Source organism: Nematolebias whitei, chromosome 12 (genome assembly GCF_014905685.2).
Source record: "Nematolebias whitei isolate Nwh7 chromosome 12, NemWhi1, whole genome shotgun sequence".
Taxonomy (NCBI): domain Eukaryota; kingdom Metazoa; phylum Chordata; class Actinopteri; order Cyprinodontiformes; family Rivulidae; genus Nematolebias; species Nematolebias whitei.
In genome coordinates, this window is record NC_056509.1 from 34,276,158 (window position 1) to 34,292,547 (window position 16,390).

The 16,390-nt window shown below is 39.1% G+C and overlaps 1 protein-coding gene across 1 annotated transcript in view; it reads left to right on the forward strand.

Annotated features, from left to right (window-relative positions):
- Nucleotides 1–7,716, forward strand: part of fig4a (FIG4 phosphoinositide 5-phosphatase a) — an 82,392-nt gene extending 74,676 nt beyond the window's left edge. The window contains exon 24 of the mRNA XM_037685473.1: nt 7,516–7,716. Coding sequence (XP_037541401.1) covers nt 7,516–7,693 — 178 coding nt within the window. The 3' untranslated portion in view covers nt 7,694–7,716. The remainder of the gene's footprint in view (nt 1–7,515) is intronic.
- Nucleotides 7,717–16,390: the final 8,674 nt, after the last annotated feature.

Sequence of the window (16,390 nt, forward strand, 5' to 3'; positions counted from 1 at the left end):
TTATAGGGCATTCGCCGGGTGGACTCACATGAGCTGTGAGTCCGTCAGAGGTTCCACTCAGATGTGGAAGGCTCCATAATCCCAACTAGACTCGGAAGAACTCCCAACTAACTCCAGCACTTCAGAACTTTCTCCAGCCACTAGAACTACTGGAACTAGGAAGTGTCGACTTTTAAAGAGTTCTGCTTCCGGTCGCTTTTAGGAAGTCCTGATTGGTTGAAAGAACCAACAGGGGTGTGGTTTTAGTGATGTCAGAGGGTCATTACAAGTCGAGAAAACATCAGAAATGTTTAGGAACAGTTAGTTACAGACGAGAAAATATTTTGGAGAAATGACAGACTTACAGGTGCCAGTTTTCTTGTTTCTGTCTGAGAGGTTTAAAAACATGACAGTTCGTTCCAATAAACTTGTTTGCGACTGTCTCCGACTTTTGACCGACATCACGCCTTTCTCATTTCAGACAGAAGATCAAAAATGCATAATTACTTTGTAACATAGACATTTAACTTGATTTCTACTTTGAATGAGGATTAAAAATCATTAATACTGTTTCACAGTTGATTTAAAATGAGTGGTTCATTTCAACATTTAAAATGGTTTGAACTAAACACACTTTTGATTATCAAGATATTGTAAAATAGTAATGATAATATGAAAAGAGAGTGTTCTTTCAATTGATTAGTTCAGGATACAATTAGAAAGTCTCTGGATGAGCTAATTTGTAATTCTGGATTCAAATCAATGAAATAACAGTTCCTGTCCCCTGAAGGTCTTCAGAGGCAGGTTTGAGCGGAGGCCGAGTTCACTACATTAGTTACCACAGAAACCGAGGATAAATTCTCCATGTGGGTTCTGAATAAACCCTGCACCAGTGAGGTAACATCTCGTTTAGTCAAAAAACTGTTTCCTAGTTATTACTGATTTTATTGGATTTTCTCTTTAATAAATATATTGGATAACTATCCATTAGCTCCTGATTCGTTCCTCTTTGGTTTCCTTGGTAACTACCCATCAGTTCTTGATTATTTCCTCTTCATTTACAAGGTAACTAACCAGTAGTCCCCTAATATGGCTTGGCTGTGTGTTCCCCAATAAGTACTGGTTAACTACCCATTAGCTCCTGATTCGTTCCTGAGGCATTCCCTAGTAGTTAGTCAAATTTTTTGTACCCAAAGTGTTACCATAATTATAATAATAAAAATAATAAATAATAAAAATCTGAGTATAATAAAATTATGCTTATGGTAAATGTACATAACAAATAGTTTTTGTGTAGCAGGGCAGTGTTTAGGATTGTTTGTCTGCAGCATGTCTGGACTGACTAAGGCAGTCCTATAGTGTATTCTGTATAAGTGTAGTTTTTAATCTCTCGTGGCAGTTCTTTGATCCGTTCTGTGCTGCATGTTGGGAACACAAAGGTTGCAGTGTGTGTGAGTGAAGAATCCATAGCCATTTTGTAAGAAGAGACCTTGAACAGAAAGTGTTTGACTAAGACATTTGCCACAATACGCTGCTGAAGATTCCCAGTCATCCAGAACATGTTAAATACAAAAAAGTTCAAGACAAAAACAACTGGACTTTTATTTGTAACGTTTTCCACAACAAAAGAAATAGTTGGACTCAAAAAGAATCATTCAATAAGACAATTTAAAGGCCATACAAAATTGAAAAGTTTATAAAGGCACGGTTTGACTCTAGAAATATTTCAATTTTAGTGGTTCTATAAATATAAACAATAAAACAAATTACACACACGCTAATGACTGTTCTCTATTAGCACTGTTTTCTTATATTGGTAAACTTTATTCCAGTCATCGCATCAAATAAATTAAAAGAATAGTTATAAAAGTTAGCAATAGTTAGGCAAGGTGCACTTTTAATCCATGGCCCACTCTCCCTCAGGTGCCAACACCTTCCCCCTCTCTCCTCTGCCCAACCCTTTGAAATGAGGAGCTTTGTAGCTCGATTGTCAGGGCAACAGAGGGGTTTTGAGTTTTTCAGTGGAGCTGCTTAGTGACAGAAACCTCCCACTGAATCCACTCCGCTGTTGTGGGAAGGAAATGAAGACGGTGACTGGTGTTGTCTAATATAGCGTTCAGTCTGGATCTTGTTTTCTGCTCCACCACTGCCTCCCCAGAGGCCAGCTGCATACCCACCACCAAACCTGCTCACTAAATAATCCCGCTGAAGGGCTAAAAGTCTCTTACCCTCATACTGCCCCCCCCCAACAGACCACAGCGCAAGAAAGGGCACTGGTGACCATCGTGTGGTATTGCAGTTACATGTGTGTGCACGTACAGTGCCTCCGGAAACTTTTTAAAACGCTTCACTTTTTCCACATTTTGTTGTTGCAGCTTTAATCCAAATTGTATTAAGTTAATCTCTTTCCTCAAAACTTTACACACAATACCCCATTATGACAATGTGAACAAAGTTTTTTTATTTTTTATTTTTGCAACTGTATTACCGCTAAAGTTAGAAAACTAAGAAATCACATTTATGTAAATATTCACAGCCTTTGCCATGAAGCTCCAAATTGAGCTCAGATGCATCCTGTTCCCATTGATCGTCCTTGAGATGTTTCTACAACTTAAACAGAGTCCACCTGGGATAAATTCAGTTGATAGGACATGATTTTGGTTCCATCCAGGATGTCTCTGTACATTGCTGCATTCATCTGTCTCTCTTTCCTGACTGGTCTACCAGTTCCTGCTGCTGGAAAACATCCCACTGATTGCTCGCTTTTTATAAGGTGCAAACAAAAAGACTAAAACTAATTTTTCAATGCAAGATCTTGAAATTCTTGCATGAAAGACGGTAGGTGATATGCATTCCTCCAAAACATAAAAAGATTGACCTTTATTTGTTTGCATGTTTCCCATTTTTCTACAGTTTCACATAGCAAACTTTATGGGATTCCAATTAACAAGAAATTGTGAGATATTTTGTTCCTTTTTTTATTTAATTTGCACATTTCTGTCTCTTCCAATGCTTTTACCTTTTCTCACTCTGGGTGTTCATTGGTCCCCCAGTCAGGTCCACGAGGTACGACAGGTGCGGTGGTTGTTATGCAACAGTGTTATTCTTAGTAGAACACACCAAATGTGTGGCCACTGTTAGGGGTCCATATTCTGCCCCCTCCTGCTATGAAGCTTCTGTCTTGTTTTATCATGAAACGGATAAACTTACTCAACTGTAGGAGATAAAAGCAGAAAGGATGTGGATAATGTAGCTAATTCCTGTTGAGAGGCAACCCTAAGGTGTAAAAATGCATTTTATTTTTGTCTTTGTTCTTGATGTAGTTAAAATTACAAGTTGTTAATATCTTACTTGTTGTAAAAAGCTTGTTAAACTAGGAATGGTCAATTGTTTTTTTGAATATTCAAAGTCTAGTTAAAGTTGGTTAATTTTAAGAATTAATTTTACCCTCACAATGGTCTTTATTTTGTTTTGAATTATTATTATATTTTTTGTTCCGTCAAAGACGTTAAAGAGAAGTTGTCTTTTTGACTCAGTTTATGCCCGTTAACCTCACAGTCTTAAGATTGGTAGACAATAGCAATTAAAGTCTGAGGTAAAAAAAAAAAATCCAGGAAAATGGGGACAGTGGTCAAGAGGTGAAGAAGAGAGTCCTGGCAAAATGGAGTGAATGGACGAAGGTTTCAGAGCTGAAGATGTTGAGGTCCTCCTTTAGGAGTGACAAGGATGGATAAGATTAGGAATGAGATCATCAGAGGTACAGCACAGGTTGAACAACTGGGAGATAAAGTTAGAGAGACCAGACTGAGATGGTTTGGACATGTCCAGAGGAGGGACAGTGGGTATATTGGTAGAAGGATGTTAGAAATGCAGCTGCCAGGAAGAAGACAGAGGAGATACACTGCCTAGCCAAAAAAAAAAAAAGGTCACACACTACTATTTCGTTGGACCGCCTTTAGCTTTGATTACAGCAGCATTCACTGTGACATTGTTTCAATAAGCTTCTGCAATGTCCCAAGATCTATTTCCATCTAGTGTTGCATTAATTTTTCACCAAGCTCTTGCATCGATGACCAGGCACTAGGCATGATGGGTGCATCCCTTCACCTGCCTCTCTTCTTACCCTGATGCGCCCATCACTCTGGAGCAGGCTAAATCTGGACTCATCAGATCACATGACCTCCTTCCATTGCTCCAGAGTCCAATCTTTATGCTCCCTAGCAAACTGAAGTCTTTTTTCTAATTAGCCTCACTGATTAGTGGTTTTCTTAAGGCTACACAGCTGTTCAGTCCCAATCCCTTGAGTTCCTTCACATGATGCATGTGGAAATGCTCTTACTTTCACTACTGAACATAGCCCTGAGAGCTACTGTTGTTTTTCTTCGATTTGATTTCACCAGACGTTTAAGTGATCGCCGATCACGATCTTTCAGGATTTTTTTCCGGCCACATTTCTTCCTCGAAGGTGATAGGTCCCCACTATCCTTCCAGTTTTTAATAATGTGTTGAACAATTCTTAACCCAATTTTAGTCATTTCTACAATCTCCTTAGATGTTTTCTCTGCTTGATGCCAATGATTTGACCCTTCTCAAACAGACTGACATCTTTTCTACGACCACGTGATGTGTTTTTAACATGGTTGTTTAAGAAATGAGAAGCAACTCATTGCACCAGATGGGGTTAAATAACTTGTTGCCAGCTGAAAGATCGCCCATGCAGTAATTCTCCAATAGGAGGCTTGTACCTATTTGCTTAGTTAAATCCAGGTGGTGACTTTTTTTTTTTTTTTGGCCAGGCAGTGTACAGTGCCTTGCGTAAGTATTCTGCCCCCTTGAACTTTTCAACTTTTTGCCACATTTCAGGCTTCAAACATAAATATATAAAATTTTAATTTTTTGTGAAGAATCAACAACAAGTGGGACACAATCGTGAAGTGGAATGAAATTTTTTGGATGTGTCAAACTTTTTTAACAAATAAAAAACTGAAAAGTGTGGCATGCAATATTATTCGGCCCCTTGCGTTAATACTTTGTAGCACCGTCTTTTGCTGCAATTCCAGCTGCAAGTCTCTTGGGGTTTGTCTCGATCAGTTTTGCACATGGAGACGCTGAAATTCTTGCCCATTCTTTCTTGCAAAACAGTTCGAGCTCAGTGAGGTTGGATGGAGAGCGTTTGTGAACAGCAGTCTTCAGCTCTTTCCACAGATTCTCGATTGGATTCAGGTCTGGACTTTGACTTGGCCATTCCAACACCTGGATACGTTTATTTGTGAACCATTCCATTGTAGATTTGGCTTTATGTTTTGGATCATTGTCTTGTTGGAAGATAAATCTCCGTCCCAGTCTCAGGTCTCTTGCAGACTCAAACAGGTTTTCTTCCAGAATGGTCCTGTATTTGGTCCCATCCATCTTCCCATCAATTCTGACCATCTTCCCTGTCCCTGCTGATGAAAAGCAGGCCCAAACCATGATGCTGCCACCACCATGTTTGACAGTGGGGATGGTGTGTTCAGGGTGATGAGCTGTGTTGCTTTTACGCCAAACATATCGTTTTGCATTGTGGCCAAACAGTTTGATTTTGGTTTCCTCTGACCAGAGCACCTTCTTCCACATGTTTGGTGTGTCTCCCAGGTGCTTGTGACAAACTTTAAACAACACTTTTTATGGATATCTTTGAGAAATGGCTTTCTTCTTGCCACTCTTCCATAAAGGCCAGATTTGTGCAGTGTACGACTGATTGTTGTCCTATGGACAGACTCTCCCACCTCAGCTGTAGATCTCTGCAGTTCATCCAGAGTGATCATGGGCCTCTTGGCTGCATCTCTGATCAGTCTTCTCCTTGTTCCAGATGAAAGTTTAGAGGGACGGCCGGGTCTTGGTAGATTTGCAATGGTCTGATACTCCTTCCATTTCAATATGATTGCTTGCACAGTGCTCCTTGAATGTTTAAAGCTTGGGAAATCTTTTTGTATCCAAATCCGGCTTTAAACTTCTCCACAACAGTATCTCGGACCTGCCTGTGTGTTCCTTGGTCTTCATGATGCTCTCTGCACTTTGAACAGAACCCTGAGACTATCACAGAGCAGGTGCATTTATCACAGAGCAGGTGCATTTATACGGAGACTTGATTACACACAGGTGGATTCTATTTATCATCATCAGTCATTTGGGACAACATTGGATCATTCATAGATCCTCACTGAACTTCTGGAGTGAGTTTGCTGCACTGAAAGTAAAGGGGCCCAATAATATTGCACGCCCCACTTTTCAGTTTTTTATTTGTTAAAAAAGTTTGACACATCCATTAAATTTCATTCCACTTCACGATTGTGTCCCACTAGTTGTTGATTCTTCACAAAAAATTAAAATTTTATATCTTTATGTTTGAAGCCTGAAATGTGGAAAAAGGTTGAAAAGTTCAAGGGGGCCGAATACTTTTGCAAGGCACTGTATATGGATGCAGTTAGAAAAGACGTGGAGGTAGTTAGTGAGGACAGAGTGAGGTGGAGGAGGATGACTTGCTATGGTGGCCCCTGAACATGGAGCAGCTGAAAGAAAAGCAATATATTTTGTCATTTCAAATATAAAACATCTATATGTTTCCTGCTCCTAATCATTTAAATTGCCAAGGCATTTTTTCTAAACCTGGTCTACAGTAACCTCACGATTTTTCTTCATTCATATATTTTTCTTCACCCACGTCTCAACCAAACTGTGGTACCTGGAGAAAATCCTCACATGCCTGCTGAAAATCAAAAAGACCGACATTCAGATTGTTGCGAGGCACTAACCACATGACACATTGAATTTAATTGTGATTATCTGAACAGAATAATTGGGTCATTAAATATAATATTCTTTGGCTCAAAAAGCACACAAAGTGAACACGTGACGTTTTGTTTTAAAGACGTAGTGCGACTTTATACGTTTTTGTTTCATTTTTGAGGTGCAGACTTGGAACTGCTCATCTTTTGGTTAGGTTTGTAAGTTTTTGCTCTCAGTCGGCAGCTGACTAATCTCTTTCATACGTCTAGTCAAAGCATGAAAAACTCAAATCAATATTTATCTCAAGGCTTCTTCTGTCTACTAGAACATCTGCCAAGGCTTCCAAACAGCTCACTGCCAACGAGGCGCAGCTGTAATGTAGCTCTCCGATCCCCAGCTGCTGTAAAACGGTCCGGCTGAGTGGACAACCTGACAAGCATGCAGTTGTTAATCCATTCTGCCGATGAAGAGACATGATTTAGTGTTTAGTTTCTGAGAAAACATGAGTAATTCTGCTGTAAAAACACCCGTCTCCAACCATCCTCGTGTTTCTTCCATTACCAGGGCTGCTATGAGCAGCAGGTTTTCACACCATTTTGTTGTGCTGCTCAGATAAAAATAGTTTTCTTTGCGTTTTTTAAAGACAGAAATCCTTTCTTTGATTAAAACAAAACAAAACAGGCTTTTAGTCTTTTTTTTTTAATGACAAAACAGGTCTTTAAGCACTTTTCTCTTACCATTGGTTCCCCCTCTCCTTTTTTCTTCGTCTAGGGTACCGGTCTCACGCTTCCCAACCGACGGCGTCTACGCGGTTTCTGTTCCACAGGTGGACAGAGACAGTCGTGACGTGTTTGAGAGCCACGTGATGGCGGGTCAGGGCCAGGTGAGGGCGCTGTGTAGGGACGACATGCTGATGTACCGGGAGTACGTCAAGAACAGATACATGTGAGCGCGACATAACGGGAACGGAAAGCAGCGAGAAAAGAAACTGTGATCAGCTTCAGCATCAACAACCTTCCATCGAATGATCTGTTTGTTGCTCCAGCTGAGAACGAGAGTTTCATTTAAGAGGATATTTAAGTTAATGTACACAGTTGTGTATGGACTTAATAAAAGATAAGTGGAGTTTTTCTATTGTTTATGTTTTAATAGGTTTTCCACTATTAAATAGTTGGTTTTGATGGTTGCAAAGATGTCTTAAAAGACTACAAACATGGTGCTTTTCATCATTGCTATCCAACTGTTATTTAATTTTAATCACAGCCTTTTAAAGGTTAAAAAAAAAAGTTTTGCTTTTGTAAAATGATGTCAAATGATTTTGAATTCTGAATGTTGGATCTTTGAGTGGAGCTCTGTAATGTCTTATTTTATTTTCAGCTTTGCACTTTAAAAAAAATACTTTGCAATCTGGAAGTTCCTCCAAAGCAGGCCTTTTTTAATTTATTCCTGTTGATGGAATACTCTCATTGAGGCCTTTCATTGATTTCCACTCCCTTAATCATTCCAAAATTATATGTGATGTTACATTTTATTTGTGTGTGTAGATTTTTTTTCCCTCAAAACCAGGCTGTTTTTTTTATTTTTTTTTTAAGTATGAACTTGAAACTCCTACAGTTCAAAGTTGATTTTTTTAAATCTTGTATAAATATTTTCCTAAGATGTCAACTTATAACTGTCGCCCTGTATTAAACATTTATTTATTACGATGCGATTGTTTCTTCTAAGCATTTTTCTAAATTATATGGTGTCTGTGAGTTGTCGTTTTCAACCCTGTAAAAACTTACTATCGTTTCTTTCATGCAGCCTCAGTTATTGTTCATTTTTTCCCACTCTCCTCTGCACCCAGTTCCTTTCATTCTGTCACCCATTATCCACAACACTTCCCCTTTTTTCCACCTCACACTTCATCTTTTCTCTTTCCTCTCACTCTCTTTGCAGCTTTTAAGGGCAGGTGTTAGAAAATGGGAGACGTTCTCTGTTGTTCGCATTCAGTCGTCATCCTAACGGACAACTGGACTTTGCGGTAGTGCCATGTGAGCTTGAGGCTGGGAGAACGAGGAGGGGCTGGGTTAGCATGTGATGTGAAACATGGCACATGCTAAATGAACTTATGAGTTAGTTGCATTAAAAATTTATATATATATCAAGGGGGAAATGCATTGTCAAACCCTGTCAAACTGTTATAATAATGACTGGTAAGTTTGCACTGCTGATGTCCAGAAACCAGTAATGACGTATTTCACCTAAAGTGACAAGAGCCTAGAAGACTTCAGCACTTCTGCATCCTTGGTGCTTCTCTTCATGAGAGCAGAGAAGATGTATAAATGATGTGGGTTTGCGTCAGGATCACAGGTTTTTTTCTATTATTCCTTTGCCGGAAAGTATCAAGATGATCGTGCTAACTACGATTCATTGTTTGCACCAATAAAGTCTTCGATACCACGAGAGGGTAAATAAGAAATATTTTAAGAGACTTTCCTTTAAGCTTATCTTAATTGCCTTAACAATATATTCGACATACAATTTGTTTTTGTACAATCCCAATGCAAAAATGTTAATATGTAAAATGTAAAGGAAATCACAATGAAATGCTTTGCAAATCTCAAACTCGTTTTATTCACAATTGAACACTGAATATATAAAATGTTTTCAAATGTAATATATATATTTTTAATATACATAAAATTAAATAATGTGTAATATATATATATATATACGTTTGTGTGTATATATATGTGTGTGTATATATATATATATATATATATATATACACATACACGTGTGTGTTTATACACATACACACTAGTATATAAATAAAGTTATTTTGATTTTTGAAGACGGCAACACATCTTTAAAAAGTGGCAAGTGTACTTCTCTGAAGTATCTTCTCCTCTGTGAACCACAGCCTGTCATCATCTTCACATATGTCAAACTCGAGGGCCACGGGCCAAATCTGGTCCCCCAAGATGATAATTTAAATGTAAAATATTGTATCTCTTCTAAATTTTTCTTTAAAAACTGATAAATACATCATTTGGTGTAGACTTTTCTTTCAAGCTGGCAAACTTTGAAACCAGAAAGATGGTTGGATCATTCTGTCATTGATTCTGATGTGGAAATATCAACAGAACGTAAAGTGACACACATCAAACTCTTGTTCATGAACCTGCAACCAAGAAAAGATCAGGTATCTGACTCGAGTTAGGTATCAGCTGAAAGTGCACCGTGGCTTGGACAAAGTTTTTAAATTTTGTCTCCTTTTGATAACTGAGTTTAACACCCCTAGACCAGTTTCTGGACTTTGGGGAGGGGAATGTTGCCCGTTCTTGATTGATGTAGCACTCTAGCTGTTCAACAGTCCTGGGTCGTCTTTGTAAGATTTTATGTTTCATGATGTGTTCATTGGTTTTCATTGGGAAACAACTTCTTTTTTATGATTTATGTCTGTCTGAGTAAGAGCTTCCTATGTACTTCAAAAGTCAAGGTCAGATGCTTCACAGCAACATTTCTTGAATCTCATTCAGTTATATCTTGTTAAAGAACCATTTAAATTCCAAGGATCCTTTGAAGGTCCTAGTTCTTTATTTAATGAAAGTTGAAGGATTCTTCTCCACAGTCATGTAGAGGAGGGTGTCTGGTTTGAGAACATCAGGGGTTCATTTCTGCTTTATGCAGACAATGTGTTTCTATTGGTGTCTTCTGACCATGATTTTTAGTGTTAGTGACTGAGGTGGTTCCCAGCAGAGTGTGAAGTGGCTGAGATGAGAGTCAGCTCCTCCAACGTCAAGCCATGGTTCTCAACTGGAAGTGGGTGCAATGCCTCTTCTGGTTCAGAGTGGGGTGGTCTTTGCCTCAAGTGGAGGAAATTAAATATCTGGGCATCTTGTTCCCAAGTGATGGTAGAATGGAGGGGGAGATGAATTGCCTTATCAGGGTCTCATCCTCGGTAATGAGGTGATTGCTTTGGTCTGTTGTGGTGAAGACAGAGTTGAGTCAAAAGGCAAAGCTCTTGATTTATTGGTTTGTATGTTCCAACCTTCACCTGTGGTCATGAGGTTTGGATCATGACTGAAAGAGCAAGAACCCAGCTACAAGCAGCCAAAATCATCTTCCTTCATAGGGAGGCTCAGCCTTGGAGAGACGGTGAGGAGCTCCATCATCCGGGGGAAGCACAGAGTAGCATGGCTGCTCCTTCACATTGAAAGGAGTCAGTTGAGATGGTTCAGGTGATTTCGATGTCTCTTGAACACTTCCTTTTGGAGATTTTTTTTAGCATGTCCAATTGAGAAAAAGCCCCTAGGCAGACCCAGAACTTACTGGAGGGGTTGTTGGGAATGCCTCTGGGTCCCCCAGCAGGAGCTGGACAGTGTTGCTGGGAAGAGGGTTTCTCTCCTGGACCCGTTACCTCATCGACCCAACTACTGGAGAGTGGTAGAAGATGGAGAGCTTCTGTGTATCTTCAACTATCTAAATCAGAATTCTTCTAACACATCCAATAAGATCAGCTCTGGTGTAGGTATACATTTAAATATTTAGTTCTTACTGTGGTGGCGCAGTTGGTAGAGCTGCCGCCACCTCTCAGCAAGCAGGTTTCTGGGTCAAATCCTGGCTGGGGGCCTTTCAGGGTGGAGTTAGCATGTTCTTTCTGTGCATGTATGGGTTTTCTCCGGGTACTCCGGTTTCCTCTCACATACCAAAAGCATGCATGTTAGGCTGATTGGCAACTCCAAATTGTCTCTAGGTGTGAGTGAGAGAGTGAATGGTTGGTTGTCTCGTTTGTCTCTTTGTGTCCTTGTGATGGACTGGAGACTTGTCCAGGGTGTCCCACGCCTTTTTCACAGTGATGGCTGGATATGGGCACCAGTGACCCTGAAAGGAAGTAGATAAAGATAAGGGATGGATGCATGGTCTTACTGTGATTTTTGTTGCCATAAAGGTTAGAATTATAACATGTTCCCACCAAAGCCCTCATATGTTGAATTTTCCAGTGTAAATTGCTGTGTTGGCCACAAATAAATCAAAATGACAAACTAGGCAATTGTGGGGTTTTTTTTTTTGTTTCTCCATACATTTAGAATTGAACTTGGAATAATTGCTATGACTGTTGTGATTGCTCCTATTTTCTGATAACAAAGGAGGAGACTTCTTTGACCAAAAATCACACAAATTAGAAGAATTTGTACTCACTAGAAATCATTCTTGACTTTAGGCTGCACGCACAATGTTTTCAAGAACCAGAATGTTCGTACAGAGTCCCAACATGCAAAACATTTTCTTATGTTCATGCGGCATTTAGACAGTTTGCTTGTTTATAGTTCTTTCCATATGTTTTATGCAGTCGAACTACTTACTTATACTTGGTGTTATTTTTGCTATTCATACAGTATATAAAAACATTCAGCTAATTAAGGATGAGGGTGCCAAGATTTCCAGTCTTTGTCATTTTAATTTTGTTATTTACCTTCGTTTCCAAAAAAACAATCCCCATAAATACTGTAGCTATATTTTCATTCATTCAAACTTTATTTATACAGGTTAGTCCCATTGAGCCTCGGGGGCTCATTTACAAGAGAGACCTGATTTTAACAAAGAGTGATGACGACAGTGGACAACAACGACAACAATAGACAATCAAAAAAGATGCACACATTAAAAAAGAAAAGAAAGAAAATAAAATGGTAATTAAATGTATAATTAAAAGAAAAAGTAGCAAGAGAACAAAAACAGCTTGCAAGATTGATCGATACTGAATTATCTTCCGTTCCTTCAAAAACCTTGTTCTCTTGAATCAACTTTATCAAACTTAATCAGTTTTTATACTCCTTCGAGCTCATATTCTGTCTAATTTTAGCTTTTAGCTGCAGTTTTGGCATCTTTAAGTTTGGCAACTGATTTGCTATATTTGCCTTTTCGCTAGTTTTGCTAACTTTAGCAGATTGGGTTGATTTTAGTTTCAGTTCTGCTTCAACAATTCCATTAATTCATTCAACACATTTTAGCAAAGCTGGCATTCGTGCTACACTTTGTTAAAATCGGGGCGGCTGTGGCTGAGTGGTTAGAGCAGTCGTCCGCTAGTGCAAGAGTTGGGGGTTCGAATCCACCAGCAGTCACATGCTGAAGTGTCCCTGGATAAGACAATGAACCCCTCATTGCCTCCAATGTGTGTCCCATCGGTGTATAAATGTGATAAAACACTGATTAATCTCTTTAGAATGATTTGTTCAATAAGTTTTGTAGAGATCTAGTAAAGTGCTGAATGAATGGGTAAATGAGGACACAGATTGGAGTGTAAAGTGTCTTCACAAGACAGAATAAGTACAGTCCATTTACCATTTAAAATTCAGTTTCTCAATTTTAATATAATTTCTTATCAACCACCTGTTTTGAACCGTATCTTAATGCAGAAATCTTGGTTTCATTTTAATGAGAGCATTTAGCAGGATAATTATAATAAACGAAGGTCGAGATGACATCTACAGTGAAGCTGTTGCAAACAGTGGGTCACACACATTTATCTCATTATGGGACTCCACTTGAGACGGATTCACTCATTCTGTGTGACTGTGTGTAAAGTGTGTATCACTGGATGAATGCTGCTGTTTTTCTTGGAACAACTGGACCACATTTGCGATAAATTGATGTCTTTGTTTGGCCTTCAAGGAAATGCTTGTTTTTAATATTCTCCTCTACAGTTTCCCCCACTTGTCTTATTTTTACACAGAAACTTTAACCATTTAAAACGGGACTCATTCCTCTACTTAGCTTTGTGATTTATTTATATTTATTTTCTTTTAATAAAGACCAGATTGGGTTCAGTGTAAGGTCAGCGTTTAATTGAGAGGTGACTCACTCCACCTCCTGCCTGGTGTTTTGTGTAAAAGTGTGGACAGGTGTTCATCGTTGTGCAGCGCCGCTGTTTGTGCTCGAGGACGGTTGACAGTTGGGGTGTGCTTCCCCAAAGGGGGATGTTTTGAAGGAAATTGAGGGGGCTTTCATGTGAAGTCCGGTTTTTTCCTCTTTTTTTTGTACCTAATAGCAGGTGTCACATTACACTGAAACCTCTCAGCGCACATGGCTGAATAAATGCATCTGGCTACTGATATTTTCGAGCAGCTCGTTACAGGTAGTCCACAAAAATAGAAGTTGAATATTTTGTTTGACTCAAGCAAGAGGGCTTTTGTTTTAGTGATGGTTTGATCGTTTTTACTTTTAAGGAACAATATAAAAGTGACGTAATATTTATTTTAAAGACTTTGTTGCTGGTAGCTGTCTTCTTGGTTTTTGGTTTGAGTTTCTGAGCCCTTCGTGTGACCGTTCAGCTCATGAATGAACACAGTCCCTTCACCAGCATCGCATCTCCTGACAAAGGGTGACCAAACAACTGTTGCCTGGAAACCAGAGCTGGTTACTGTTTTGCTTTGCTGCTTTCAATCTCCAAATGTCTCATCTGCTGTCAGTGTGTATTTAATTGAAACACGTCTAAATACTGGTGAATATTAAAGTTTAATAACTTTTGAACATGTTTGTGCATCATTTTCACCCTCAATGAATATTACATGTTCTGCAAATTGATTCAGGAAGAGAGTTAAGGGTGACATTCAAAGTCTTCATGAGACAATAATATAGAATCTCCAATTGAGTTATCTGGTCTCAGATCAGTTGGGAATAAATGGAAAAATTCTCATTTGTATTTACATAAACTCCTTTATTTTCCTTCTCAACAACACAAGGATTTCTTTAAGCTTTAAACACCAGGCAACATATTTTTTTTAAGCTTCATCCAAGAGGAAAGGTGGCGGATCAGACTGTTTGGAGCGTTTTCTGATTCTTTAACAGCCTCATTTACAGTCAGCTCTTTTTAAAAAAATCTCAGGGTCATCTGCAGGAATTGCACAGACTTCAACATTCGGTTTAGACCACTCCTAGAGGATGACACAAGAGTGGATTTTCACTCCTGTCCTGTCCTAGTCCCACAGAAAAAATCCAGTCCTGTCCCACTCCTGGTAAGATGACTCTTGCTCCCAGTCAGAATCACTCCCACTCCTGTACCGCTCCTGTTTTCTTCTCTTCCATTTAATGTTTAGGAAATACATTGAATTTGATTTGATCTTCTACCCATTCTTTTTTATATTGCTTTGTGTTCTGCAGTTTTATTTCAAAAGATATGGCAAAGGAACAGTTCATCTATGGTGAAATAGGGAGGCGCTTATTGCTTTAATCCAAGCAAAAACCTTTTCTAAAGGTCACAAAACAAATAATACATGGCCTGTAGTCCTTATAAAAAGGTTTGTAAGCTCAATAATCCAGGTAGATACCAAAAAACAAATGGTTAAATCATGTCATCTGGACCAGTTTCTTAATATGAAAATGTAAAATGTGTGGTTCCTATAGTTTTTCTTTTCGTACTGTCCCATCCCAATCATGTGAGTTATAATAAAGTTGACTCCTGTCCTGACGAAATCCTGCGGGAATCCCGTGACCTGCAGGACTCCTGAAAAAATGTCATCCTCTTAACTCCACTTCCGATCTGTGAAGAAACTCCGGTCCAGTGATCCATCTCTTGCCTTTAAATAATTCACCAGCTCTCATTCCTCCAGATGCGTCACATGCCGGGTTTTCTTTGGAGCAAACATGTCTCCACTGATTCACATCTGTTGCTCCACTGAGAACAGAAATTCTGTTTGCACAAGTATGAAAATATCTGGCTTCAATGTGGATATATTTTAATCCTGTCGTACTATTAGTCCCCAAAAAATGGACCTTTCTAATTTTAACTGCAGCTCTTTTTGTAATACCTTATCCACTGGAACTGCAAGAACTGCAGCCGTCTGCTTCAGCCGGGGAATCGTGACGAGTTTAAAAGAAGCAACTCTGGCTTTTCCAACGAGGAAGCGATTGTGAAGCATTATTCTTTTCCAGCCCAATAAGACACCGTTCCACACCCATCATGGCTTGCATCAGAGAAATAAAGGTGTTATGCTTTGTCACTAGGTTTAATGGAGTGATCCACTTTGAACTCTGGAATCTTCTGCATCTCTTCCAACCAATCAGACCGTTGCTGAGAGAGTCCACATGGAAAAACGTCATCTCATCCAAAATTTCTCCTTCAAAGTTCTCGTAGCAACAATTTAGCTGGCATACTGGCCAAAATTCCCCAAGAGTCATACAATGAGCTGACCACTGACAAAATCCCTCTTCTGGTTTGTGAGTGGTTCGGTGCCGAGGTTCTGAACTTAAAGTCTCAATCTCAATGCACCACTGTAATCAAAGTTCATTCTCGCTAATCCAAGTAAAAAAAATCCAACGGTTAAATCAGACCCTCTGGACGGTGTTTTTTTTTTTTTTTTTTTTGTTTTAACGTTTCATCCTTCATACAAAGGACTTATTCAATTTTTTTACTTGGCTTATTGAGCATGGACTTTGATGTTTTGAACCACTTTGGCCATGGCTGCCTCAGAGGAGTCAATAGGGGAGAGGGCGGACTCCAGAAAAAATCTTGTCACCATCAAACTGGTTGGTCCACTATGGGAGTGTGCTGCTTGTGGGACTGAGTTTGTTGTGACTCTTCAAACTGATGAAGTCCTTTGGATGAAGGATGATATATATATATATATATATATATATATATATATATATATATATATAT